The sequence below is a fragment of the Myotis davidii genome, unplaced genomic scaffold (genome assembly GCF_000327345.1).
Source record: "Myotis davidii unplaced genomic scaffold, ASM32734v1 scaffold8, whole genome shotgun sequence".
Classification (NCBI taxonomy): domain Eukaryota; kingdom Metazoa; phylum Chordata; class Mammalia; order Chiroptera; family Vespertilionidae; genus Myotis; species Myotis davidii.
Window position 1 is genome coordinate 1,690,623 of NW_006299520.1, and position 17,484 is coordinate 1,708,106.

The 17,484-nt window shown below is 39.5% G+C and overlaps 1 protein-coding gene across 7 annotated transcripts in view; it reads right to left on the minus strand.

The window, feature by feature from the left end:
* Nucleotides 1-689: 689 nt before the first annotated feature.
* YAP1 (Yes associated protein 1) overlaps nt 690-17,484 on the minus strand; it is a 114,459-nt gene continuing 97,664 nt past the window's right edge. For all 7 annotated transcript variants that reach the window (XM_006775245.2, XM_015571444.1, XM_006775244.2 and 4 more), the window contains 3 exons: nt 9,892-10,022; nt 5,591-5,703; nt 690-3,716 (listed from right to left, as the gene is read on the minus strand). In XM_006775245.2, coding sequence (XP_006775308.1) covers nt 3,478-3,716; nt 5,591-5,703; nt 9,892-10,022 — 483 coding nt within the window. In that variant the 3' untranslated portion in view covers nt 690-3,477. The remainder of the gene's footprint in view (nt 3,717-5,590; nt 5,704-9,891; nt 10,023-17,484) is intronic.

A 17,484-nucleotide genomic window follows, 5' to 3' on the forward strand; every position in this document is an offset into this window, starting at 1 on the left:
TATATATTTGAACCACATAAACAAACGAAAAGGTATTACATAAGAAAAAAATAATGTAACAATTTATGTAAGTACCTAACATATGATAAGCATGCTCTTACATCTAAAACAAAAAGGTAACATTGGTACTATATATATATATTTGACAAGTGTGCATTAAAGAATTCTCTAATATAAAACATTTAAAATGTGGAAGATACTTTTTCAAGATACAGAAACAATTGTTAAGATAGACACACCCACAATTCTTATAAAAACATGCTGGAGGAAGATAAAATTCATCTGAGCACTCACTTCTCAGATGTGCAAAAGCTATTAAGTTGTTAATCACTGAATATTGGCTCCCACTTTGCACGGTTTAAGTTTCAACACTGATTGGTATGAATTATGAATTATACAATTAATTATTGTTATTTTCAGTGTTTTTGCCAAGGTTCCATACAGAATGAATCTATTTAATATGAATACTTAAAACAGCAACATTATTTGTTTATAGGTGTAATATGATAATTAGACAAGATTTCTTTCTTATGTCCTTCCAGACCCCCCCCCCCAAAGGCACTATATTTAGAAAATAGTTATTATAGAAAATAGTGCTTTGGAAAATCTGAAACTCTAAATCAATGTGCTCCATCAACCATAAGTAGATCTTAGCCCTAATTGAAAAGAACACAAATGTAAAAAGCTGATAAAATTTAAAGATTATAAAAACTGGTTTATTGTAAAAGCATTTCAAGAATACCCAGTTAAAAATCTTATCCCAATGCTACCCATTAACAACCAAGAAGCAGTTAAACACTTTTACGTTAGGAACAAGGACATAAAACAAGAAAGACCGTCCTGAGGCTGTGAAAGAGAAAGGACTCAGGTCAGTACAGAGGGTCTGACAAGGTCAGAGCGCTGTGCCTGTCTCGGACCACAGTGCTGCCATGACATTGAGGTATCACCGGGCAAATGAAAGTCGAGGGGAAATGAAGAACTCCATAGTCTCATTTTGTGGGTGTACTTAAGTGATTGAAATTTTAGGAACAGCTGCCTTCAGTGACAGCAAGATGCAAGATAAAGTCCTTACTGAAGAAAAAGGTTATAAAGTTCTCTATCAAAGTCCCACTAAGTCTTCACAACCCCCTCCCCGCCCCTCCCTTACCTAGAGCTACTCTGCTGATATATAAGATACAATCTTGACTTGCCGCTTACTGGCAAACTGTAGGCACTCCTTCCAAATAGCTTTATTTTCTACACATTAAAAACCCAACATGCTATATCATCCATATACTTAATTATGCATTCTAAGTAGAATTTCATTATTGCTCTAAAAAAAAAAATTAATGTATCTGCACAGTGGCCACTTTCCCCCAGACTTATTTCAAGATTTAATCTCTCTGGTGTTTTCTTAATAAAAAGCCTTAGAGTCATTTATTATGAGTGATTGACCTATTAATCCTTATATACAACACAGAGATTGCATTGTTTTTGAGCACTAAAAATACTTAATATGAAACTTTACTTCCAACTTTTGTACTTCTCTAAATTGAAGGGTCAAAATACTTAGATTTTGTTAATTAGAAAAAAAAATCTATCTTCCCAAGCTGAGGCTTTTCAGAACAGGTTTAGCCAGGAAAAGAGATTTTATGCCTGTTATAAACCCTTGAAAATAAGGGCTTACTCTAGGAACACTGAAAGACCCTTAATCACAGAGGTGCTAGCTGGTGCCACTGTAATTCACACCCAACTATTCCTTCATAGCTTATACTGAAGAGTGGATTCATGCTCATTTTTTTCCTTTAAAAAATACTCTTTGGAAACCATTATTACTCCTGTAGACACATACTCTAGTAATATCTCTTCCTGTAAAAATAAAAGTATACTCATGATTATCACTATTTCTTTGCTAAAGTCAACTACCAATATACATTTATTAATCTGACCACTTTACCAGCTAACACATGACCGTACAGCATTATACTGTCCAGGGTCAATTCTCAGTATATAGAAGAGCAAGTCTTATATGAATAGTCTTGTAGGCAATAATGTAGTTAATGATCATTAACAAATGACAACTAAAATAACTAGAATTTACTTCCAAAACTAAGGTGAAGGTAAAACTTCCAAAACTACAGGCAGGTGCATGACCACATAAAACTTACTTCTGTCATGTACATTATGAACCTACTCAGTGATTGCCCATCAAGACTTAAAATTAGTTCAAGGGAGTAACAAGGGGAAAATAGAGCCATTTCCTGTTTGCTTCTTTCAAATTCATCAGATGATATTCACTGTGTGCCCAGAGGGCATCATCCTTACGGCATTATCCACAACAACAGCCTTTCTAGAACATGAAACTTCCTCAAACATCTGTAGACTGCCCCAGCCAGATTTAAACTACCTGTGAAATATAAACCATTAGTCATGTATTCTAAATGCATATATTCAAAACTACCATTTTAAAATAAATTGGAAAGGGAAACCTAAAAAAAATATATACATTCTGCTATCACACTATCATATGAAATTATAAGTGTGTCAGGGTGTGTGTGTGTGTGTGTGTGTGTGTGTGTGTATATATATATATATATATATATATGGAGAGAGCAGATAATCAAGATTTAAATAAAAATGTAAAAAACCAGGAAATGTAGATTTTACCAAAGAAACTATAATAACCATCTCAGCTACAACTATAAACAGATTCACTACTATGGTCATTTGCCTCGGTTCCAGAAAAAAAAAACAAAAACCCAATCAACCAAAACAAAACAAACCCACAATAAAAACCCATCAAAACCTATACTAGAGTATGTGGCAATAATTAATATATTTCTATGGAAATTGTCTCATGCCTTATAAGCTCCTAAAATAAAATCAAAGTCACTATGTGACTAATGATATAGCACTAGGAGGAAAAAACAAAACAAAACAAAACCCACTGAAAGTAAAACAGTCTTCAGCCTTGGTTTCAGCTATCTCGCCAAATCATCATTAAGTACTTAATATCAGACACAACATATTTGGTTTATCAGACCAGTAAGTCATGTTTTTCCACTGGCCAAAAGCAGCTGAAGAAATAATTGCTTAAACAAACTAAATGTGGTGACATGAAGCATCTGACTTCCAGGTCTATTTAGTTAAAATAACTGGTGAACATCTAACTGGGCAAAAGGAATGGCATCCATCATCAAAACAGGCTCAATTCCCCCAGCCCCCAAACAAACAGTAGTTATAATAGCAAAAGAAACAAAAAGTTTTGTGGGTTTTTTTTGATTCTTTAGGGCCAACTATGAAAGAGGTCAGCAATATAGTAACAGCAGCAATGGACAAGGAAGAGCAAACAGTGGATGAAAGAATCCTGCTGGACGTTTGTTCATCTTTTTCTGTATTAGCCAGGAGATTGCAACTGGCTTATTTGGAAATTTCTGGTATGTGTGTCTTATCTCCTTAGATCCTTCACAGATTTAGAATTCAGTCTACCTGAGGGCTCTATAACCATGTAAGGAAGCTTTCTTTATCTAGCTTGGTGGCAGCCAAAACGGACTCCATGTCATTAAGGATGTCAGAACTCAGAGCTTCCTGCAGACTTGGCATCAATTCCTCTCCTTCTATGTTCATTCCATCTCCCTCCAGTGTTCCAAGGTCCACATTTGTCCCAGGAATGGCTTCAAGGTAGTCTGGAAAACGATTCTGCTGGGAGGGCAGAGTGCTTTGGTTGATAGTATCACCTAGTTGGAGCAGAGAAAGAGACAGAATAAGGTTCTTGTGGAAAAGATAAGAACGGAGCTGTATCATGTGAGAGCACACAGAAATGCATAAAGAAAAGCAACTCCTGACTGACCTGAAATGATGCACAGCTCATTTTAGACCAAACAACTCATAAATAACAATGCCAAGATTACTTCTGCTTCAACATTTGTCAGCATATTTAACCAACAATTTGACTGCTCGCTAAACACTATGTGCTGAGCACTAAAGGAGGGGGACGGCTATAATAAAAGTAAAAATCCCCTGAAAAATTATATACAGCAAGGGAGAGGGAGCAAGCACACCACACAAGAGCGTCACCACCTGATTCTCTTCCAGATATGCACACCAGCATAAGATGAAATAGGAAAATGAGTGGTATAGTCCCATCTTTCGCTAAATACACTTTGGGAAACACTAAAATAAAAGGACTGGCTGAAAACTCTATTCCATTCTTGGAGATTCACATTTCATAATATAGCAAAGCAAGTCTCCCAAGAAGTCCATGAGTACATAAATCCTCCTTGCTTTGCTTCTGGGTTTCCCAAATTTGCCTGGCCACAAAACCCTTTTGGGGGGGGCACATGACAAAGTTAACATTCCTTAGAGCTCCAATTTTCAGAAAAATTAATATAAACCATTAAGTGCTATACAGTGGGGCCTTGACTTACAAGTGTCCCGACTAATGAGTTTTTTGAGATACCAGCTGTCTCGATTTTTTGCATTGAGTTGATAGAGTAATTTGAGTTAATGAGCTCCTTAACGAGCTTGGTCTCCGAAGGAATTAAACTTGCAAGTCAAGGACCCACTGTAGTGATTTGGAGAAAAGACAAATGGGGAAGAGGAGTAAGGAAATGTGTTTGAATGAGATGAGTCTGAAGTGACTCTTAAGGATGACTGGAGATTTAGATAAGCCGAGACAAGGGGGACAGGGGATTTCTAGGAAGCATTACAGCTGTGAGCTGGATGAGCACAGGCTTTTACAAAAGACTTGCCAAACACTGTCAGCTCAGAACCCGCTAGCTGGAGGATGGCTGCAGGGTCCTGCCCGCTGCCAGTTGCCAAGTCCAGGGCAATCAGCTGAGCCACACGAGAAAGGCATCCTCAATGACTCTGAGAGGCAGGTATTTCTCAGCACCTGCAAGACTCCTGTGACTGTTCTAACAATAAAGTAGGTGAAGCCCATCACCAAGCCTTCCCCATAACACCTAAGTTGGACCAAAAGCCCTCAGAGAAAAGAGGGAGGCAGACACTGAATCACAGATAGAAATCTCTCTCCAAAATTACAACTACAAATCTCTATTAATAGAGAATTCTAATAATGTCCTCAATTCCCCTGCCAACTAATTCACTATTTTAAATGCTAAATAAGTCATGTCTTTGCCCTAGCAGGTTTGGCTCAGTGGACAGTGTCGGCCTGTGGACCGAACGGTCTCGGTTTTGATTCGGGTCAAGGGTTCCTACCTCAGTTGCAGGTTCCTCACAGCCTGAACCCTGGTCAGGGCTTGTGCAGGAGGCAACCAATCGATGTGTTTCTTTCACATCGATGTTTCTCTCTGTCTTTTCCTCTCTCTAAAATCAATGGAAAAATATCCTCGGATAAGGATTAAAAAATAAATAAAATAAGTCATGCCCTCAGTTTTGTTCAAATAGAGCTAAGATTCCATCACATTTAAAAACTGATAAAAGACTTAAATTACAAACAGCCATAAAAAAAGGCACAATTTGAACTGAAGTTGATAGAATGTTAATGGCTTTCTTTTGAATAATTGTTGCTCACAGCTTATTAGTCCTGGTGATAAAATGATGGTACTTGCCTGACAGTCAATTCCTCAGAGGGATAAGGAATACCAACCTGTATCCATTTCATCAACACTGTTCAGGAAGTCATCTGGGGTTCGAGGGACACTGTAGCTGCTCATGCTCAGTCCACTGTCTGTACTCTCATCTCGAGAGTGATAGGTGCCACTACAAAGAGAGTTAAAGACCATCAATAAAATATGATTTCAAAGTAAAAATAAACGCCCGCTGAGCACTAACAGGATTCTCAAAGAGGATTAGTGAAAATTCCTGTTCTGCAACATCTGAAACCAGCTCCCTCCTTCAGGGCCCTTATACAGCCCTTGGTCTGTGCAGGGAAATAGAAAAGGTCACCCTAATCGAAGCTGCAGCTCTAAGGGGCCAAGATTTCTCTTAAATGTCTGGGCCTGATGGTTATAGGGAATAAAAAAGATCTATTCAGTTCCCAGCTGATAGAATTTTCTGTCTAGGTCTTCTCTCTGTAATCCCATTTTGAATTCAGGGATCCACATACTTATTTCAAGGTCTCCGTTCCCTAAGTGGTGGTAGCACACGTGTAGGTGGCAACTCAGACTCTAGGTAGGCGGTGAGACATGTTTAAGCCAGAGAATTTAAGCCAAGGGGGAAAAAAATCAATGCAAAAATAAAAAACCAAACTCCTTTTTGGATTAGGCCAGAACAGATCAGTCACTACCGATTCGATAAGCACTCCCATAGCTTGATCTTCTTGCTTCTGTTTAGGGAGGAAAACACAAATGCCTCAGAAGCTAGTGGCACTGCGGACAGCAGCTGGCACTGACGGTAAAATGTGGGGCTCTATCAATTCTAGGAAATTTTATAGCAAAGTGTGAAATAAAGGCAACTGTTCAAGGGTCTATGACCATGATGTAAACTTTAACTTACCTCACAGCTTGGACATGTAAGCAGCTATTTAGTTTACACAAATGTTAAAAAACAAAAACAGTCCTAGCTGATCTGGCTCAGTGGATAGAGCATCGGCCCGTGGACCAAAGGGTCCCAGGTTCGATTCTGGTCAAGGGCATGTACCTCAGTTGCAGGCTCCTCCCCAGCCTGGGCCCTGGTCAGGGCTCATGCAGGAGGCAACCAATTGATGTGTTTCTCTCACATCAATATTTCTCTCTGTCTTTCCCTCTCTCTTCCACTCTTTCTAAAAATCAATGGAAAAATATCCTCAGGTGAGGATTAACAAAAACAAACAAACCAACGAACAAAAACAAAAACTAAGCTTTATAAAGGAGCTTTAATAGTTCCTCAAGGTTGAAAGCTCGGTTCTCCCCAAATTTCTTCCCCCACTCTGTATATTGCGACCACTGGTTTGCTCTAACACTTCTGCCAGATTTCGGCAAGATTCAAAAGCCTCACACAGATTCAAGAAAACACAATTTTGCCTCCGAGACCATTTGTATACAATGCAGTTGCACAGGAGGCCTTAGGACAGTGGTTCTCAACCTTCCTAATGCCGCGACCCTGTAATACAGTTCCTCATATTGTGGTGACCCCCCAACCATAAAATTATTTTCGTTGCTACTTCATAACTGTAATTTTGCTACTGTTATGAATCATAAGGTAAATATCTGATATGCAGGGTATATTTTCATTGTTACAAATTGAACATAATTAAAGTATAGTGATTAATCACAAAAACAATATGTACTTATATATGTGTTTTCCGATGGTCTTAGGAGACCCCTGTGAAAGGGTCGTTCGACCCCCAAAGGGGTCGCGACCCACAGGTTGAGAACCACTGCCTTAGGATGTGGTTTGCTTTTATTTAGCCCTCCCTGATCCAGGAAAAGGCCTGGTCCTAGTTGTCACTGTTCCCGCTGTTAAGCATGGGCACACACCAGACTCTCCGGACTCTGCTACAGAACAGCTGGACTGACACAGTTGTGCAGCTCTCATCAAGCCACAGGAAAGCACACGACATTTCTGAGGACAGAGTTACAGAGCCAGTTCCCTGACAAGGAGGTGCCTGCTCCCTGCAGAACCCCATCGCCATTCCATAAACATACATGAGCATCTGCTACTATGACAGGCATTAGACCAGGCTCAGATGCAGAGGAGGTTAAAAGCAGTAACACCAATACCGGGTGCTTTCTGAGGCTCACACTTCAGGGGGCGGGATGAACAAATAAAGACAGGAATGCATCACACAAAAGGCTATGTGAGCATAGTGTCTTTTAGAGCAAAGAAGAGGGAGCTGAAAAAGTACAGTGGGCAGGGTTCATGGACAGGACACCAGAGATGGCCCTGAAGGCTCTCAGGGGAAAAGGGAGATAAGGGGATGTTGCACCACCACTAAGAGTCAACTCCATGGCAAGTTAGGGAAATGTTTAGAGCTTAAGAAATCTGTATGAACTGAGTAACAGGCAATGGGGAAACCACCATACGTTTTTGAAAAGAGAAATGGTATAGTCAGATGCATGTTTTAGAAATGGGGGTAGAGGCACTATAAAGAGTGGACACAGCATTTTGCCTTTGGACTAATATCACTGACGATCTGTCACTCTGAGATCTGTACCAGAAATTACAATCTCCAATCGCAGCCTAGCTTCCAGAGGTTTTAAGAAAGAATCTTGCCAAAACCGGTTTGGCTCAGTGGATAGAGCATCGGCCTGCGGACTGAAGGGTCCCAGGTTCGATTCTGGTCAAGGGCATGTACCTGGGTTGCGGGCACATCCCCAGTGGGAGATGTGCAGGAGGCAGCTGGTCGATGTTTCTCTCTCATCGATATTTCTAGCTATCTCTCTCCCTTCCTCTCTGTAAAAAAATCAATAAAATATATTAAAAAAAAGAAAAAAAAAAGAATCTTCACCAGTGACTAAGAAAGATATACATTCTGTCCATTTTTCTAAATAGCCTAATTTTATCCCTGGATCAATACTGGCCATCAGTAGATGGGTACTGGAATTATATTGATCTGAAATTTCCCTGTGGGGGAGAAAAATTCTGTGGCTATGACCTTAACTAACTTTATTTAAAGTTCAGAATTATAGTCTTGTATAAATACACTCAATTTTTTGCAGAACTTTAAACTGTATGTGTCAATGTGAGGTTAAAATACTGCTGAATGAGGTGAATGTTTTGTTATGTAACTAGCACATTAAATTCCTATATATTTCATGTAGGCCTGTTCTATATTTAGCATAGTCTTTCTACCCATGCTTTGTATTCCACCCCACCTTCCCTGAAATTAAATTTACTTAATAACCTTCCCCAAAATAAAATAAAATAGACTATATGTGTCAAAAGAGCAAAGTTTGTTTTTCTTAAGATCATGATGTTTTCAACTCAGTTGGTGAGAACTGAATGAGTAGCATAATAGTTTTCTTAAACTAAGGGACCTGTAAGTCACTTAAAACTGTGTTGTTTAAAATTGGTTAAAAAAAAAAAATCAAAAGCACAAAGACCAGAAAGCATTTGTTCCTTAATCTTAAAAACTGAAACTCTAAAATATAACTTAGAAGAATGAACTGTAGTCCAATCTTAACTTAAAATGGTTTTCCAGGCAACAAATACGACCTGTTGCAGCTTGCAGTTTTCGACTCAGCACTATACATAACATTGCAGTCTTCCTGATCACAGGCTGGTGGTAACCCACTCCTTCGACTGCATTTCAAATGCCGTCTTAAATATTAATGCATTTAAAAAATATGTATTTTTATTGATTTTTTACAGAGAGGAAGGGAGAGAGATAGAGAGTTACAAACATTGATCAGCTGCCTCCTGCACACTCCCTACTGGGGATGTGCCCGCAACCAAGGCACATGCACTTGACCGGAATCAAACCTGGGACCTTTCAGTCAGCAGGCCAACGCTCTATCCACTGAGCCAAACCAGTTAGGGCTTAATGCTTTTTTTTTAAAAGGCACAATTTATATTTTATCTCCTTTATGAGCACAAGGCCTTGCAGTGCTGCTGTGTGAAGCACTCAGGGTGAACACTCATGTGGAAAATTCCTTCCAATCTACCTTACAGTGCAGCCTACAGCCCTAAGCAGGTTTAAGATGCAGTTCATTTGCTTTCATAGAAAGGCATTCACATGTTTCTCCCCGATTCTGTAATTTTAAGTAACTGTTAGTCAACAGTATAGGCAGGAGCAACACGTGACTGTGAATTAAGTATCCCCTCTACAAGTCTGAACAGCTCACTTCCTCTCCCAGGAGCCGGCTTTTAATCCTCGTTTTATTGTACCTGCCATTTATGGAAAGATTCCTTTACAACTATGATTTTTGGACCACACAGATGTTCAAACAGCTTATTACAAGTACTATGAAGAATAATCTCAAAGCTATGATCTTTTTCAGATATTGGCCAGTAGCAACTCTCACCAACCTGTTCAGAAAGGGATCTGAGCTATTGGTCGTCATTGTTCTCAATTCCTGAGACATCCCAGGAGAAGACACTGGATTCTGAGTCCCACCATCCGGCTCCAGTGTTGGTAACTGGCTCCGGAGAGCTAATTCCTAGAAAAAACAAACACAAACAGAACCAGTCTACAGATGAACAAATTTATTGTTAGGTTAAAGAAATATATACAATGCACATTCGGGTAACCATGTATTAAAGTATTAACATCTATTTTAAAGTGAGTAAGTTTCCCAGTCAGAAAGACCAAGTTCTTCTATCCATTACAGGTGATTAAAAATTAAATCATATAATTTGAAAGTTTTTCTAGTCTTATTAACCCCAAGACATATGTACTTTATTACCAAATTTCACTGTTATTTCCCTTACTTTGGCAGACACTCCAAAATCCTTCCTTGGGGTAGGATGGCAAATCTGGTCTTTTAAAAGATAATTCTTCTTAACATGCATTTTTACTCATCAACCATTATGGTTTTGTGTTTGGCATCAGTAATAAAAATAAAGTCAGAAGAACATTTGGTAATTTATTGTAAGACACCCTCTCCACGCCTCCTATACTGTTTTGCACTTTGTATCAGGTGTCTCTCTTTTTTATTTTTTTGTTAATCCTCACCTGAGGATATTTTTCCATTGGTTTTTAGAGAGTGGAGGGAGGGGTAGAGCCAGAGAGAGAAACATGATGTGAGAGAGACATACTGATTGGTTGCCTTCTACACTGGCCAGGGATCAAGCCTGCAACCCTGGACTGGAATCAAACCCGGTAATCACTGAGCCAAACCAGCTGGGGCTACGTGTCTCACTGTGACTTCGGGTTTTTCTATCTTAACCAGGGGCACCAAACAACCTGGAAACCTGAGCCCAAGCTATGGGTCGCCACCACCCTGCTGGCTCCAGGCCTGCCTCAACAGGCCTCCACCGCCCGCCTCCGCCAGGACCTCGGGGCTATTTACTGCCGCTCTGTCCTTTTTCTCACTGTTTGTCGGCTCACTGCTCCCTTCCTTAAGAGTCTCCACTGTGCCTCCCAAACTCATAAACATTCTCTCTGCTAGAGAATTAGCTTTCTCTCCCTTCAACTTTTTTGTTTGGGCTTGAAGTATGGCTTTTTATCACAAAGGACCTGCTCCCCTGGCAGCCTTCTTGAGCTCAGAGCCGAGCCTGCACACAGAGGCCCCTGCCCACCATTTCCAGCCCTGCACGCCTCCATCGTCACTGGGTCCTGAGGTGGCGGAGATATTCTGAGCTCTGCACCATCACTTCTAAACTATGAATTCTTCCTCATGCAAAAACCACCTTTTAAATTCAGGTTTATGCCTTTTGTGACATAGTATCCCTCAAAATGGGTTTTCTTAACCACAGAATCATGACAGAATAAAAAAGGCCTATGACCTTGGATGGAGGAAAGAAAATTACACATTTTCACTAACTTCTCAGTGAAACTTAGCATTTCCTTTAATTACAAACATAGGCAACAGACAGTAGTATTTAGTATATCGACTTTTCATCAATAGAAGGCATTTTCATACTACATTGTAGCTGTGTCAAATATGTTAAAATACCAACCACCCTCATTACCATTTCAATGATCTGGTAGATACGAGACATAACACTCTATCTTGTTATTCCATCATTAGGTAGATGACCCATTCACTCAACATGATGGCTCCTTGACCTTCGGGATTTCAGTGATCATCATCTCCACCTTGCTATTTAAATGAAGCCTACTCTAAAATTTTTAGTCATGACTGGTTCACTTCACTGCAACTGCATCCATCACCTCGACCTGTCAACATCGTGCACAAAGCCTAGACCCCTATCATGGACATTTCCGGGTCTCTAAACTGCAATGATACGGACCCCTTCACCATTATTCATTCAACCTCATTCCTCGGTCATGCCCTGGAACTGGCTTAGAAATCCTACCCCTCACACCGCTGGGGAAATCTTACATGCACTCATCCCACTCACTGGGACCATGGTTTTTCTTTCTGCCCAGTTCCTGCATGTGGCTCCCACTCTACCAGAGCGACAGACCTACGCCCTCAGGACTCCAGTTCCTTCTTTCTACCACTATTCTAGTGTACTGGCTCCCTTTCAGTTCTTTTTTATTTTCATTTTTAAAAAATTGAGGTGTAATTGACATATAACATTATATTAGTTTCAGGTGTGCAACATAATGATACAGTATTTGCTTACACTGTGAAATAATCACCACAATAAGTCTAGTTACCAGCCATCCCCATACATAGTTACCAATATTTTTTTCTTGTGATGAAGACTTTTTTTTAAAATATATTTTATTGATTTTCTTACAGAGCGGAAGGGAGAGGGATAGAGAGTTAGAAACATTGATGAGAGAGAAACATCAATCAGCTGCCTCCTGCACACCCCCTACTGGGCATGTGCCCATAACCAAGGTACATGCCCTTGACCAGAATCGAACCCTGGACCCTTTGATTTGAAGGACGACACTCTATCCACTGAGGCTCTATCCACTAAGCCAAACCGGTCAGGGCATGATGAACACTTTTAAAATATAGTTTTATTGATTTCAGAGAAGGAGAGAGACAGATAGAAACATCAATGAGAGAATCATTGACTGGCTGCCTCCTTCACGCCCCACACCGAGGGTAGAGTCTATAACCCACGCATGTGCCCTGAACAGGAAATTGAACCAAAACCTTCAGGTTCAAAGGCCGACGCTCAACCACTGAGCCACACCAGTTGGACACAATGAAGATTTATAACATTTACTCTTAGCAACTTTCAAACTTGTAATACAGTATTATTAATTACTAGTGGCCCGGAGCACGAAATTCGTGCACATTAAAAGGGGGGGGGGGAGGATTAATTAGAGGAAATATTTTAATATTGCTATTTGCCCTTTTTTCTATAATAGTGTGACAGAGGAAAGAAAATTAGTAAAATGTATATGAAAATCTTCCTCCTGTCAGAGTCTAGGGTGCGCTGCGGGACCCAGAGTCAAGTCCTCACACACCCGCAGCGCCTCAAAATTGCGCAAGACCCAGACCCAGCCGGCCCCACCCTTGTCAAGCCCTGCCAGGCGGGAGGCACAGCCTCAGGGCCCCCGTCAAGCCCCGCCGGGTGGGAGGCACAGCCTCAGGTCCCTCAGCCTGGCGCTGGGGCGGGATGCGTGTCCTGAGGTCCCCCAGCCCAGGCCGGGGCAGGGGGCACCACAGGTGGGGGTCCTCCATCAAGCCCCACAGGTGCGGGGGTGCAGCCTCAGGTCCCCCGTCAAGCCCTACTGGGCAGGAGGTATGCCCTGAGGTCCCCTGTCAAGCCCTGCTGGACGGGGAGCGCGGCCTGAGGTTCCCCAGCTTGGCGCCGGGCACGGCCTGAGGTACCCCAGCCCGGCGCCGGGGGTGGTGGTGTAAAGCCTCAGGTCCCTGCTGATTGCTCCTTAAGGCTCAGCCTCCACTGTGGGCGCAGCCATCTTGACCATTACGACATGACGGTCAATTTGCATATTCCCTCTTTATTAGATAAGATAATCACCATGCTGTACATTATACCCCCTCAACTTATTTTAAAACTGGGATTTTGGCTCTAGTATGTTTGGCTCAGTGGATAGAGCACTGGCCCACAGACTGAAGGGTCCAGGAATCAATTCCAGTCAAGTGCATATACCTCAGTTGCTGGCTCGATCCTTGGCCCTGGTTGGGCAAGCGGGAGGCAATCAATTGATTTCTCTCTCTCTCTGTCTCTCCCCCTCCCTTTCACTCTCTCTAAAAAAAATCAATGGAAAAATATCCTTGGGTGAGGATTAAAAAATAAATAAAAAACGTACTGGAATTTTGTACATTTTGACTCCTTTCACACACTTAACCCACCCTCCGCCCCACCACTCTGGCAAGCACCAATCTATTTCCTTAATCTGTAAACTTAGTTGTTCATTTTGTTTTTTAGATTCTACTTATAGGTGGAATTTAACAATATTTGGCTTTCTCTGACTTATTTCACTTAGCATAATGTCTTCAAGACCCATCCATGATGTCATAAATGGGAAGATTCTATTCTTTTTTTATGAATGAATAGTATTCTATTGTACACATACATATACCACATCTTTATTCATGGGCACACGTTGTTTCCATATCCTGGCTATTATGAATAATGCTGCAATGAACATGAAGGTGCAGATTATCTTTTCAAATTTGTGATTAAATTTTTTAAAAAATGACTTATTTCTTGAACTTATTGAGGTGACATTGGTTAATAAAATGATGTAGGCCATTTCGCTTGTTCAAAGCTGTCAAAGCTTTTTGCTGCCTTTAACAACCAAATTTCTGTTGTCAGCAGACACTGCAGAACCAACTTACCCAAATTTACCAAGAAAGGTAATTTAGAGATATAAATAAGAAGGGAAAGCATTCCAAGTTGCCTAACAAGATATCCAACTCCCTGAAGGGCTATGGAACATACTTTTCATCAAATCTATACTTGAGCCATGCATGACTAAGAGTAACTAACCTAGGGATTCATATGTACTGAACTTGAAAGGATCAAGGAAAAAAACACCACTTTATTTACTGATGGTGGTAGCATCATCAAACAGGGAACAATTTGGCATGCAAACAAATACAATGTTATAAGGCCATTTATAAAAAATTAATATATACAGATTATGAAAACTATATTTCAAGGTACAAATATTCAACTCATTTTTGACACTTCTAGTTTACAGCAAAAAGTGTTGATTAGATGCCCTTAGTAATTTTTTGAACAGCTTGAGGTATAAATTGATGTGTAATAACTTACACATATGTTACCCCAAAATGGATACATTCTTATATAGCTCAGTATTTGCTAACAGCAAAATGGCTTTATATAATGAAAGTTTATTTGGTAGTCACCTCCCCAAGTCATTAATTCTTATGTTAATATTTTCACCTGCTGGGAGTATAATTTATTTCACAGGATTCAATAAAGATAATGAATTTCTGTTGCTATTTTAAAGAAATTGTCAAAAATGGGAAAGGGAAACTTCGGTATTTAGATAGGAAAACAAGCCAACCTTTTCCCTCCTTCTTAGTCTATAACTTTGGAATTCAAAACAGTTAACTTCTACTTCCCACATAAACACACACACATGCACCCCCTACCCCCCGCCCCCCCCAACACACATACGAAGATACTTTTAAAAGGCAGATCTTAGAAGTGAAATGGAAATTTGGAGAAGTGTCTTAGTATATGCTTTACCTACTCAGATTTTGTAGGAGAGTGAGCATGTAGTCAGAGCTGACTGAGAGTTCTTCTGTAAGCTACCTTTTCCCAGTAGGAAAAATTGCAGATTTTCTTGGGATTGAGCTTTATTTGTAACCAAGGGTTGTAAAGATGAATGTGAACACACATATAAAATTAAGAATTTTAGAAGTAAAATACTGAAAATTAGTTTCAGAGGCGTAGAGACATTTTGCTAGTGACTCCAGAGAAAAATAATTATTTTAATGTGGATAAGTATGAAATGAACTTATATAATCTGAATTTTTTGATCAAAAGTGTATTTCATATAAACTTTTTCCATTATACTGCATTAAAAAGTAAGCATATATATATGTAAAATAAGCCTATTTTATTGCAATAAAGTACGTTATATCGAAACAGATTTTGGATGAATAAGAACATTATTTTGTAATGGGTAAATCTGGCCTGGCTGTTTAAAAATAAGCCTCTGGGACATAATTGGATTGTCTACAAAAACTGATTTCAGCTGAAACATGTCATGTTGAAAGTTACGTCCACTCGAACGAGGATTTTTATCCTGAACAAATGCCTAAAATTAGAATATTGAGCTAAAAATATGTTTGCTAAGCTTCTCTTTTCCCCAAGGTAGTTAGAAAAAATAGTTTGACAGACTCAAAAATGGAGAAGTAAGCAAGTTGATAGGAAATTTGGCCAAAATCTAATCATGCTTCTGTATTTCAAAGGTCAAATAGCTTTTCTGGAGTAGTATTTGACTTTTTCTAAGCGAAGCAAGTATTTTTAGCTCATTTTATTCTGTAATAATACAAAAATGTGGTGGCTTTTCCCATTGAGCTTGTAAATTTTCGCTAATCTGGGACGCATTTAGTCAGAGCTATCTGCTCTACTAGTAAGTAAAACCAATGGTTCCAGCTGGGTCTGGAGGGAACTTTCCAGGATGGTTGATAAAGGAAAGCACGTTTGCCTGCTTTACATAGTCGACTTTTATGGACTCAGGACCTAGCCATAAGCCACTGACCTTTTTCATACTGCCCTTGTTTCACTTATTTCCCATATGGTCAAAAGACACTTTAAGATAGTATAACTGTTAGTTATAGTATTTTGACCCTTTATAGAATGGATGTTTTGGTTCATATCATTTAGAAAATAAGAAAAGCAGTAGAAATAGTCAGTAGTCTAGGAACATTTAGAACGTGTCTAAGTTATTAAGTTCTTTGGGTATCTAAGATAAGTGAAAGCATATATCTACACAAAGTCACATAATTCAGAACAACCCAAATGTCTGTCAATAGGTGAATGGATAAAATAATTGTAGTATATCCCTATAATGGAATGCTAGTTAGTAATAAAAATGAATGAACTATAAATACAACATGATTGAATCTCAAAGTAATGCTAGGTGAAAAAGTTATGATTCCATTGCCAGAAAATTTGAAAAATACAATGTCAACTTTACTTTCTTAAATCAAATTTGTCTTTAGCAAATTCTAAGCTATGTAACAGTATGTCCATTTTTGAATAGTACAAGGCACATAAATGAAGGTCCTCTCCACCCCATAACCAAAGGAAGATTACTTCAGTAAACTAGAAGTCCAAATTTAGAAATGGAGAATAACTCTAAAAATATACATTTTATAAATAGCTTGGCTTAGTGATAGCAGTTTATGTTGACAATTCCAAAAATAGAGGGGGAAAAAGCCATTTCTTCCAACTATGCAAGATAGGCCCCGCCATGCCCCATTTTCCAACACAACTTTCAACAGTCAAAGATATTTCATTATGTTTGAAGTTATTAAAACATTTAGCCAATGTTTAGAATGTTTCTTTAAAAACATTACATTTTTAAAAAATGTATTGTTTTAATTGATTTCAGAGAGGAAGGGATAGGGAAAGAGAGAGATAGAAACATCAATGATGAGAGAGAATCATTGATTGGCTGCCTCCTGCATGCCCCGTAGTGGGGATTGAGCAGAACGCCCACAACCCCGGCATAAGCCCTGACCAGAACTGAACCTGGTTCATAGGTCGATGCTCGACCACTGAGCCATGCCAGCCAGGCTGCTTTTTAATGTTGTGGCTTTACCAAAATATCTTCAACTTCAGAAACATTTCTGACTAAAAAGTGTGAATATATGGGTTTGGGAATAATTATAATAACTATATGATAATCCTAACTTCTGAAAAATAACATCCAAAATAGATGTGCAGTTTGGTGTGCCCAGCATTATCTTGAGGTTCACGCTCTTTCTGACAGAGCTCTGGAGTTGGGTCTTTTGTAATTTGTATTACTTAGTAAAGTAATAGAAGTCATTATAGCATTCTTCAAATGATGGGACCTTA